The sequence below is a fragment of the Rhinopithecus bieti genome, unplaced genomic scaffold (assembly GCF_001698545.2).
Source record: "Rhinopithecus bieti isolate Rb0 unplaced genomic scaffold, ASM169854v2 scaffold_495, whole genome shotgun sequence".
Classification (NCBI taxonomy): domain Eukaryota; kingdom Metazoa; phylum Chordata; class Mammalia; order Primates; family Cercopithecidae; genus Rhinopithecus; species Rhinopithecus bieti.
Genome location: NW_016803120.1, coordinates 329,070 through 341,002, shown reverse-complemented (window position 1 = coordinate 341,002; position 11,933 = coordinate 329,070). Strand labels below are relative to the sequence as shown.

The window sequence follows — 11,933 nt, the reverse complement described above, 5'->3', positions numbered from 1 at the left end:
AAAAAAAAAAAAAAAAAAAAAAAGAAAAACCTGGTGTTTCAGAAAAAAGACAATTAAGCATAGGCTGATGGATGTGAGCAGAAGGAAGAGGAACATTTGGCAAGACAGGGTTGGAGGGTGGGAAGGAGCAGCGGGGTTGAGAAGTGGAAGTCAGAATGTTGGATTTCTGCCCTGGCGGTGTCCAAGTGAGTCTAGGGCTCCCTCGGTCTCTTCCCAGTGCCCCTCCTGCTTTCCTCATCCTAGAGTTGGGCTGGCCATCATGAGGAGGGTGGGCGACTTTTAAGGGGGCCATCACCCACTCTGGGAAGCTAGAAGCAGGAGGGCAACTGCCCTGCTTGCTGAGGGCTAATCACTCTGACCCAATGGCCGAGGTGAAGTGGACAGGGGTTAGACTAGTTCCTGGGGACTAGAGAGAGAAAAGGATTTCCAAACCATCCACAGGAGCTGCTGGGCTAACCTCTCTGGAGCCCTCCAGGGATCCATCTGGGGATGAGGGTCCTCAGGGCAACAGAAGGATAAGGCAACAGAAATCAAGAAGCCCTGAAAAATCTGGGGTCTAAAATCACAGAACCATATGCCCAAGTAGCCCTCCACTTCTGCCTTCCATCCTGAGTACTCTCTGAAGTCAACTAGGCATCATTGTTTTTTGTTTTTTGTTTTTTTTGACATTACTTCAAACTGAGGTGTTTGGCCCCAGGATCTGCAGGGCTCTAGGAAGTAGCTTATGAGAGCACGAGCAGTGCCAGCCTCCTCCTCTCTGCTTGGGCGTATGTAGCCCCCTTTATAAAGTGCCTGGCCGATGAGCAGGGCTCCAACTGTTATCATAGGATGTAAAACGATGTAAAATCTCCTTTTGAATCCCCATCTCCAAGCATGCCAAGATGACGCTGCGATGCCAGGGCATCTGAAAATTCCCCAGTCACCTCCCGGATGAGCGGAGCCAATGACTCTCCCCTGCCCAGACAGAGACCTCCGCCCATACTCAGGTAGAGAGGCCCTCCCTAGGCAGGTCCCTACAAACTGAGCACAAAGGCAGGACTCCTTGCACTGGAGTCAAGAGTGTGGGCGCCCTGAGCCAAGCACTGTCCTAGAACCGTCTTTGCCAGGTCTTTACGGTTGTTGCCACGGCCCGGCTCTGGAAGCAGACTCAGGGTGATCTGGGGGTACACCAAAGCCTCAGCTTTGGAGGGAAGCGACTTGAAGGGCTTTCTGCCAGTCGTGGAGAGCCACAGGGCCTGCCCCAGCCGAGGGGTCTTGCATCTATATTCATCCACGTGGGGCATCTGGATGAATACTAGCTCCCATGTGCTGACCCACCCACCTGCGCCCTCGGAGCAGGAAAGAAGGGCCTGAGCTGAGGACAGGTGGGGCCACCTGAAGTGGGGGAGGACCCTGCCCTGGACAGGAGAAGTGGAGAGAGAACCCACTGGGATTTAGGTACCACAGAGAAAAGCAGTCAGGAGCTGCGGACCAGACATGAGGCCAACCTTAAGAACCTGGGAAGGCTCTTCCATCTCCCCGTGTTTCCGCCAGTTTCCCAGCCCTGCCTTGCCACGTTGGCAGCAAAATTCTTGAGAGGAAAAGGGCTGTGTACTCGTTTGATGTTGTAAAGACAGGAAGGCCGGGAGAAACTCTTTTTCATTCTCCCAACAAACCCTTCAGGGAGCCCAAGGATGAAGGTGGGTGAGGTAGATTTAAAAACAAAGACAGACACAATCTTCAGAGTGGGGAGGAAGAGACGATGGGTCCTACTTTGGGTCTTATTTGGACATGTATTATGTCAGATGGCCATTTCTAGACGACATGGCTCCAGCCACAGCTAGGGCTGAGCATTGCTAGAGGTGGTCATGGTTGTGGATGGGGGGCCCACAGGAGGTCACCTGACCCCAGGGAAGCCGCTCACAGGCTGGTGAATGGTAGGGTCCCATCAGACACTTGGGTAGGTGGGTCTGGAGAGCGCCCAGAAATCTTCAAGAACAGAACGAGCCAGAAGAGAGGAGGAAAGACAGGGAGCAGTACATTTCCTGGGAAGCAGAAGCAGAGGCTTGTGGAATAACACAGACCTCCTGGGGCCCTGGTTGGCAGGGGGCCTTATCAATTCCAAATGGCATGTTCTTTTTCTTAAAGAGGGCCCCCCAAATTGCATCAGCTTCAGGTCCCGCAAAGCCTGAGTGTACTCTGGAGACAGAATGGCAGGGAGAGAGAGAGAAGCCCATCTTCAGGCCATTCCTGAGGCCCTCTCCAGTTCTCACCCCTGCACTGTTATAATGAAGGGCAGTTCTCCCAGGGTCATCTCAGTGAGTCTCAACTCCTGTGACCAAAATAGCCTGAGCCAGCACCAGGGTCTGGTGATGAGACAAGCTTTCACTTTCAGTGGGAAGCCTCAACCTGCTTCTCCCAGGAGTGACACCAAAACAGGACCCTGGGTCTGAGAGCTGGTTCATCCAGGTAGAAGGCCCTGGCACAGACTGGGTGTTGGTGCTGTCCTTAGAGAGGGTTGCTGCAGGTACCTGGCACAGGTGCTCCCTGCCAGAGCTGCACCCCAGCTCCAGTGTCTGGAGTCCCCGTGCAGCCCAGGCTGGCCCAGGTCCAAACTTACCTCTACTCCAGGGGTTAAAGAGCAATGTGAACCGGCCCAAGAGGCGTGGCTTCCTGCCTGAGACCTGCAGCAGAAGCGAGTAGTGGCCAATGACAGCATCCGCAGGTGTGGTCACAGAGATGGTCCAGGACTGGGCATCTCTCTCCTCCACCGCTGCACTCCACGACTTTCGGTCCCCCAGACTGGACACTGGGAATGTGGCTTCGGTCCTGTTGACCTTGGAAGGCTGCTCTCCTGCAGTCACACAGTGACGAGTCTGTCATTGGGACTTCTTGGTCACAACTCAGAGTAATAAGGTCAGGATATTTCTTTTTTTTTTTTTTTTTTTTTTGAGACGGAGTCTCGCTCTGTCGCCCAGGCTGGAGTGCAGTGGCCGATTCTTGGCTCACTGCAAGCTCTGTCTCCTGGGTTAACGCCATTCTCCTGCCTCAGCCTCCCCAGTAGCTGGGACTACAGGCGCCCGCCACCTCACCTGGCTAGTTTTTTTTGTATTTTTTAGTAGAGACGGGGTTTCACTGGGTTAGCCAGGATGGTCTCGATCTCCTGACCTCGTGATCCACCCATCTCAGCCTCCCAAAGTGCTGGGATTACAGGCTTGAGCCACTGCGCCCGGCCAAGGTCAGGGTATTTCAAAGATGGAGCAGGTGAAAGTTGTTTCTGAGGATAATGAAAGTGACCTGTCTAGAAATGAGACCCATCAAGAAAGTGATAGGAGAGCACAGGTTTTTGGCACCCACAGACCCACATCATAGTCTCTAAAATGGGCATTATCACAGTACCTGCTTCATGGCCCATAGGAGAACTGAACGAACTATTGTGTGTGAAGTACTTGGCCCAACACCTGACAGGTAGTATGGATTCAATAAACAGTGGCAATTAAATGTTATATTTAGCTTGGGTTCAATTCCATCCAGAATTTTCTTTTCTTTCTTTCTTTTTTTTTTCTTGAGACAGAGTTTTGCTCTTGTTGCCCAGGCTGGAGTGCAGTGGCACTATCTTGGCTCATTGCAACCTCCACCTCCTGGGTACAAGTGATTCTCCTGCCTCAGCCTCCCGGATAGCTGGGATTACAGGCACCCGCCACCATGCCCGGCTAATGTTTTGTATTTTTAGTAGAAACGGGGCTTCACCATGTTGGTCAGGCTGGTCTTGAACTCCTGACCTCAGGTGATCCACCCACCTCGGCCTCCCAAAGTGCTGGGATTACAGGTGTGAGCCACTGCGCCCGGCCCCATCCAGAATTTTCTACAAAGCTACTGTTATATTTGCAACCGAAAAGAGGCCCTTGGTGATGCTGCTGCTAGGCAGCTTCTGACTCATCATAAACAACATTTACCAGGCACATAATCTCATGGCACCCTCATCACTGCCCTGCCAGGTGGGCAGGACTTCTTACAGCCCAGCTGCAGTGTGGGCCGTTTGCCCCTTGATTCCCTAACAGGTTGCTGGAGAGAAACCCCCAGGCCTGCTGCCGGGAGTCTAGGCCTGTCTCACTAACCAGTTTGTGCGATGAGGGCCACCTTCTTCAGGGCAGGCAGAAATGCGTGGACTGGAGCGCGGAAGTGCAGGATGATGGTGAAGGGCTGCCCCCTCCTCACAAAGAGGCGCCGGGAGCTGAAGGCCTTGGTGTGGTGCTCCTCATTGTTTCTTGCTGCCTGAAAGTCGCAGCTCTTGATACCCAGGGCTGTTGTGGGAAAGAGAGAAGTCATAGAAACTAAGTAAATGTGACAATATAAGTACAAGCAGAGATTCTGGAGTCAGAGAGACCAGGGTTCAAATCCTCGGCTCCACTTACGTTTTAGCTGCGCAATCCCAGGCTAGTAACTTAACCACCCTGAGCCTCAGTTTCCTTTTCCTTAGAATAATCATCCCTCCTTTCATAGTTGTGGGGATTAGATGATGTGTAATACATTTAGCACAGTGTCAGCTACACATAAGTCCCAATAAATGAAACTGCTGTTGTTGTAACTATTATTAATAAATGTAATGCTTATTCTCATTGTTGGCCTCCTTTTTCTGGTCCCAATCCACAAGCAATGAATAAAACCCAAAATCTTTCTCACCCCTACTCATTTTTTCTTAGAGCACAATCAGTTAAATTTTAGAGCTGGTTTTGAGATCACTGAGTCCAATTCTCTTGTTTTATAGATGAGAAGAGTGAGGCTGAGTGTGGAACTGACTCGCCTGAGACTGTGCATGGTGGCTTTTTGACCTAAAGTCTTACTATAAACTCACAGCACTATGCAGCCCACAAAAACCCTTCACGTAGGTGGCTCAAGAGTATTATGACAGTCTGTTAATCAATTCTCATTTAACAGAAGTGATATGGTTTGGCTTTGCGTCCCAGCCCAACTATTAGGTCGAATTGTAATCCCCAGTGTTAGAGGAGGGGCCTGGTGGGAAGTGATTGGATCATGGGGGCAGTTTCTAATGGTTTAGCACCATCCCCTTAGTGCTGCTTGTTTAAAAGTGTGTAGCACCTCCTCCTTCACTCTCTCTTTCCCACTGACCATGTGAAGATGTGCTTGCTTCCCCTTCTGCCATGATTGTAAGTTTTCTGAGGCCTCCCCAGGAGCAGAAGCTTACACAGCCCACAGAACCATGAACTGGTTAAACTTATTTTCTTCACAAATTACATCTCAGGTATGTCTTTATAGCGGTGTGAGAATGGACTAATACAAGAGGGAAGAAAAAAACAAGGAGTAAAGAAGTCAAAAGATATGTTCAGCAAGCCCAAGTTAAGGAACAATGCTGGAAAAAAAATTTTAGGTTTTTTTCTTGCAGCAAAGGAATTGTGCACTTTTTGTTCCTTTGATGGCAGAAGGCCATTGGGAATCTCCTTGGTCTGAAAGGCAGCCTGCAGTGTTTTGTACTGGCTCAGCTGCCACAAGAGAGAAACTATGGCTTTTGCTCGCAGGTATGAAATGAGGTCTAACCCACTTCAGGGAAGTGATATGACCCTGATGGCAATGTCCTTTAGACTACAAGACATATCTTGTCAAATTCAGGATACCCCTACTTCAAATTTCCCTCATTTCCCAGTCTCTCTGCCTTAGAGTTGAAGAGTAGAGGGGAACGATGTTCTACTTTTTCTTTCACTAGTGATGGGATGATAGAAGATGCCAATGATGTCTATTTAGGGCAAAAGAACTGACATCGTTGAATATGAAGAAATGTTAAAGCGTGCAGAGGAGGGAAGAAACCTCTCTGTGTCTGGTCCTGGTGTCCCTGGGTGCCCCTTGCATCCCTGTATCCCCCTCCTCCACTTGGCTTGGTCAGGCCATGGCTATAGATAAAGTAGCCACAGGGAGGCTGGGATTTGTAAATTGAAGTACAGCAGCACTCAGAAACCAACAATGATTCCTCTTTCTGCTTAGCACAAAGCTTGTGCTGAGGCCCAGGATAAGCCCTCCCTCTGCAGACTGGTTGAGTTGGCTTGGATGGTGGAATGCCTTAGTCACATCCTAAGTCATATGACTCGAGCCTCAGTGTATCTGAACCCAAGTAATGACCATAGTGTTATGGCGAGAGTCACTAGAATTCATTTGGATTCCGGTTCGGTCTGCAAGGCTCCCACCATCTCTTCTCTACCTGGCAGATGTCTACTCATCTTCCAAGATCCAAAGGCACCCACTTCTGTAGCCTTCACTGACTCCTCCTGGAAGAGGTCAGTCCTCTGGGCTCCCACAGTACTCCGCTCCACTTTCTTCAGCACTTATCCCATTTGATACCTGTCACCTGAGTAGCCCTCTGCTCCCGCTTTCACTGGGGGAAGCTCCCCGAGGTACAGTGCTTTCTCCTATCTGCATCCTCTGCCCAGCAGAACTCAATAGATAGCCAATCAGTGTTTGCTCCGTCAGTGAATGGATGAGAACATTGGGACAGCCTTAAAGAAGATTTTCTCAGATGCATCACAGGGGCCTCAGGCCCCCACCTGTGCCGCCAGACCCTCGCAGGGCCCCTGAGATTTCTGCATTCTTTAGGTCTGCCTGGTTTCTTGGTTTATCTCTGCCTCTGCCCCTTTTAGGTGGATTCATTGACTCCTACCTCCCCTTCTCTCCCACTGGGTCTTGAGGCAATGACACCTTTGTGTTTTCCCAGCATCTCCTATTTGTACCACAGACCATGAGAAGTTGCGTTAACACGGAGACCATGTGGAATGCTCTTCAGAGGCGCACAGTATCCCACCCTCCTCCCTCTCTGCCTTTCACAACACCCCGGCGCTGCCGCACATGTGCCCCTCAAGCAGTGATGTGTTTAACGACTGGCTGGGGGGAGGGGGTGGTGAGGGGAAAGGGCGTACTGAGTTACAGCATTTGCCAAGTTCTGTGGTGTAAAATACTCCCTCTGTGGCCAGTTTGAAGCTACTGAGGTGATGTCAGCAAGCGCAGAACTGTGAAGAGGCGCGGACTGGCACATCATCATGTGGTTTTTCCAGCACAGAGATACAGGAGACGTAAACACCCTCAAGAACATAAAGGTGAAAAGGAGTAAAATATGTAGGAGGTGATGAGTTTAGAGTACTTATTATCTTTCTTTTTAATACAAATTTTTTACTTGTAAGTTTATACAGTTTAATTTTTAATAATGCCTCTGTTTAAGAACTGGTTCACAGGATTCCTCAAAATTTAGCAATTGCCTCTCGCAAGTCAGCACAAGTCAGCTGCAGCCACTGCGGCATGCCATGAGCTCATACTCAGTGATTCTCATCTGGTGGCTACTGGGCCCTCTGCCACCCACTACCTGGAAAGAATTTAGTGCCCGGGGCATCCTCTGGTTTGGGACTAAACAATCTCCTGATATCTTTGAATGTGTTTCTCTGATTGAGTAGGTTTTTAATTTGTCTGGTCTCTAAGAATAAAAAGAACAATTTGGCCAGGTGCGGTAGTTCACGCCTGTAATCCCAGCACTTTGGGAGGCTGAGGTGGGTGGATCATGAGGTCAAGAGATCGAGACCATCCTGGCCAATAAAGTGAAACCCCGTCTCTACTAAAAATACAAAAAATTAGCCGGGCGTGGTGGCAGGCACCTGTAGTCCCAGCTACTCGGGAGGCTGAGGCAGGAGAATCACTTGAATCCAGGAGGCGGAGGTTGCAGTGAGCCAAGATTGCACCACTGCACTCCAGCCTGGCGACAGAGAGAGACTCCGTTTGAAAAAAAAGGACAATTTATTGGTGTCTGCCCTATTTTCACAAGACGTGGCTGAGATGATTTACTGAATTCACCCAGAATTCTTTTATTTCCCTCTCAGGTGTTGGTCTCAGGGCCAGTTGCCCTCCGCACACCAGACTGGCCAACCAGGGTGGGGAGTGAGGCAGTTTCTATAGAAACAGAACCATAGCTGCATCCCATTGTCCCCACACCCCTGCACCATTTCCCTCTGCCTACCCTCTTGCTTCTCCCTGGACACAGAACAGCCAGGCAATTCTCAGGCCAGGAGATAATAATTCCTGCCAAGAGTGCTGCGACTCTGACCACCTCTGTTGGTTTCTTGCTTTGTGTCTGCCTGCTGCCCCTTTTAGGTGGATTCCCTGACTCCCACCTCTCCTTCTCTCCCATTTGTTGTAGAAGATGTGACACCTTCATGCTACCCAGGGTGTCTCTCATTTGTATCACAGGGTGTCTCTCATTTGTATCAGTAAGCTGTGAACACTTATGCTATGATGACCTTGGGATAAGAATATAAACCCATGTTAACCAACTTCACCATCTCACCATCATCATACAGCTATCATGACCAGTTTACCCCAACATCCTACCCCATAACCACCCCATAACAACATCACCATCACCTCCGCCTCCACCAGCACCCACCATCACACCACGCTCCACAGCCACCCCACCATCGCCTCCACCAGCACCCACCATCACACCACGCTCCACAGCCAGCCCACCATCACCTCCATCAGCGCCCACCATCACACCACGCTCCACAGCCATCCCACCATCGCCTCCGCCAGCACCCACCATCACACCACGCTCCACAGCCACCCCACCATCGCCTCTGCCTCCACCAGCACCCACCATGACACGATGCTCCACAGCCAGCTCACCATCACCAGTACCCCTTCCCCTGCCATGGTTGTACCACCACCTCCCCACCCACCATCCATCCCACTTCCTTTAATGAAAACAGGTGATGCTGCAGGGGCTGCATACAGTCCAGCAAGACCTGTGGAGCGCTGGCTTGGCTCACCCTGTCCCATGGCTGCAGGTCGCTCCTCTTATCCACTTGGTTGCAGGAAGCACCTGTCTTGAACTGTTGCTTCTGGGCTCCTTCTGGGCTTTCTGTCTTTCAGACAGAAAATGATGAAGGCACTTTTGTTGGCTTAAGAATCTGGAAAGAGCAAAACTTCCCCCCAACTACTCCTGTGAGCACCCTGACATGTTTCTTCTCTCTTGCTCCCTCCCTGCTGGTATCTCCTGGACCAGTTGCTGGGAGTAGCCCTGTTCATTTTATCTCTTGTGCCAGGAGGCCCAGGCAGGGATATGCCTGGCAGCCCTGAGGGAGGGGGTAGGATGGGGAAGACCTGCCAACTGGAGAAGCCTAGAACAAACCTTGAAGCCTTTTGCTTCAGTGGCCTCAAGAGACTCTCAGAGATGTTATCTGGACTGCACTGGAAGACTCTGGAAGAGAGGAGGCCACAAACAGGAGTCCCATATCCAACTCCAAATCTCAGGCCCTAAACGTGACAGGGGCTGCAAGTTGCGAGATGCTCATGGGCTGTTTTGATAATAGAGAGAACACGTGTGTCTGGAATTTATGTGTGTGAAAGAGATAAGGAAGTAGAATTTGTTGGTGAAAAATAAATGTCTTAAAAGTAGAAGCTGGGGCCCCAACTCTTCCAAGCCTACCTGGTCTGGGCCCCTCCACCTGAGAAGGCTGGGAACTATCTTGGAACTCAGGCCCTATGCCTTTTCAATTTTTCCTTCTTTAGTTCCTGAAGAGACAAGGCAAGGATCTCATATTTGGCCTTACCTGGGCTTGTAAACCTGTGTTACTAGCAGCACTCTCAGGGCAGCTGTACTTGCTGCATATACCTGAGATGTCTATAGAATGATATAAAACACATGGCAAAAAATATTGGTTGCCTGTGGGGAGGGGATCTGGGCAGTGGGGTAGAAAGGTCTGACAACATTTTGAGTTGGTGACGATTTAGGAAAATAGTTACTCTCTTCTAATACTAGTGGGAGTGCAAATTTAAATTGGTGCAGCCTTGGCTGGGCGCAGTGGCTCATGCCTGTAATCCCAGCACTTTGGGATGGGTGAATCACTTGAGGTCAGGAGTTCGAAACCAGCCAGGCCAACATGGTGAAACCCAGTCTCTACTAAAAATACAATCATTAGCCAGCCATGGTGGTGTGCACCTGTAATCTCAGTTACTCGGAAGACTGAGACATGAGAATCGCTTGAACCTGGTGGGTGGAGGTTGCAGTTAACCAAGATCATGCCACTGCATTCCAGCCTTGACAACAGAGCAAGACTTTGTCTCAAAAAAATAGAAATAAATAAATAAATAATAAATTGCTGCAGCCTCTCCAAATTGGTGCAGCCTCTACGGACAGTGTTAGTCAGACTGGGTGGCTTAAACAACAGATATTTATGTTCTTACCCTTCTGTAGGATGGAAGTTCAAGATCAGGGCCTTTACGCTTGGTGTCTGGTGAAGGCTGTCTTCCTCACACGCCCTCTTCTCTGCGTCCACGCGGAAAGAGAAAGATCTCTGGTGTCTTTCCTTTTCCTCTTCTTATAAGGACATCATTCCTATTGGACTGAAGTCCATCCTTATGACCCCACTTCACCTTTATTACCTTCCTGTAGGTCCCCATCTCCAAATGCTGTCACATTGGGGGCTAGTGCTTCAACATATGAATTTTTGGGGAGGACACAATTCAGTCCAGAACAGAGGGAAATTAAGTAGTTTCTACCAAAACTTTAAATGTCTATACTTTTTGCTGCTCTGCCTATGGATTATCCATTCTTTTTTTTTTTTATTATTATACTTTAAGTTCTAGGGTACATCTGCATAACGTGCAGGTTTGTTACATATGTATATTTGTGCCATGTTGGTGTGCTGCATCCATCAACTCGTCAGCACCCATCAATTCATCATTTATATCATGTATAACTCCCCAATGCAATCCCTCCCCCCTCCCCGCTCCCCATGATAGGCCCCAGTGTGTGATGTTCCCCTTCCCGAGTCCAAGTGATCTCATTGTTCAGTTCCCACCTATGAGTGAGAACATGCGGTGTTTGGTTTTCTGTTCTTGTGACAGTTTGCTAAGAATGATGGTTTCCAGCTGCATCCATGTCCCTACAAAGGACGCAAACTCATCCTTTTTTATGGCTGCATAGTATTCCATGGTGTATATGTGCCACATTTTCTTAATCCAGTCTGTCACAGATGGACATTTGGGTTGATTCCAAGTCTTTGCTATTGTGAATAGTGCCGCAATAAACATACGTGTGCATGTGTCTTTGTAGTAGAATAATTTATAATCCTTTGGGTATATACCCAGTAGTGGGATGGCTGGGTCATATGGTACATCTAGTTCTAGATCCTTGAGGAATTGCCATACTGTTTTCCATAATGGTTGAACTAGTTTACAATCCCACCAACAGTGTAAAAGTGTTCCTATTTCTCCACATCCTCTCCAACACCTGTTGTTTCCTGACTTCTTAATGATTGCCATTCTAACTGGTGTGAGATGGTATCTCATTGTGGTTTTGATTTGCATTTCTCTGATGGCGAGTGATGATGAGCATTTTTTCATGTGTCTGTTGGCTGTATGAATGTCTTCTTTTGAGAAATGTCTGTTCATATCCTTTGCCCACTTTTTGATGGGGTTGTTTGTTTTTTTCTTGTATATTTGTTTGAGTTCTTTGTAGATTCTGGATATTAGCCCTTTGTCAGATGAGTAGGTTGCAAAAATTTTCTCCCATTCTGTAGGTTGCCTGTTCACTCTGATGGTAGTTTCTTTTGCTGTGCAAAAGCTCTTTAGTTTAATTAGATCCCATTTGTCAATTTTGGCTTTTGCTGCCGTTGCTTTTGGTGTTTTAGACATGAAGTCCTTGCCCATGCCTATGTCCTGAATGGTACTACCTAGATTTTCTTCTAGGGTTTTTATGGTATTAGGTCTAACATTTAAGTCTCTAATCCATCTTGAATTAATCTTCGTATAAGGGGTAAGGAAAGGATCCAGTTTCAGCTTTCTACTTATGGCTAGCCAATTTTCCCAGCACCATTTATTAAATAGGGAATCCTTTCCCCATTTCTTGTTTCTCTCAGGTTTGTCAAAGATCAGATGGCTGTAGATGTGTGGTATTATTTCTG

The 11,933-nt window shown here is 48.7% G+C and overlaps 1 protein-coding gene across 1 annotated transcript in view; it reads right to left on the bottom strand.

The window, feature by feature from the left end:
- Positions 1 to 9,107, bottom strand: part of EPB42 (erythrocyte membrane protein band 4.2) — a 28,766-nt gene extending 19,659 nt beyond the window's left edge. Inside the window, exons 1-3 of the mRNA XM_017858305.1 lie at positions 8,796 to 9,107; positions 4,098 to 4,283; positions 2,600 to 2,833 (exon numbers count right to left, since the gene is read on the bottom strand). Coding sequence (XP_017713794.1) covers positions 2,600 to 2,833; positions 4,098 to 4,283; positions 8,796 to 8,805 — 430 coding nt within the window. The 5' untranslated portion in view covers positions 8,806 to 9,107. The remainder of the gene's footprint in view (positions 1 to 2,599; positions 2,834 to 4,097; positions 4,284 to 8,795) is intronic.
- Between the last annotated feature and the right edge of the window lie 2,826 nt (positions 9,108 to 11,933).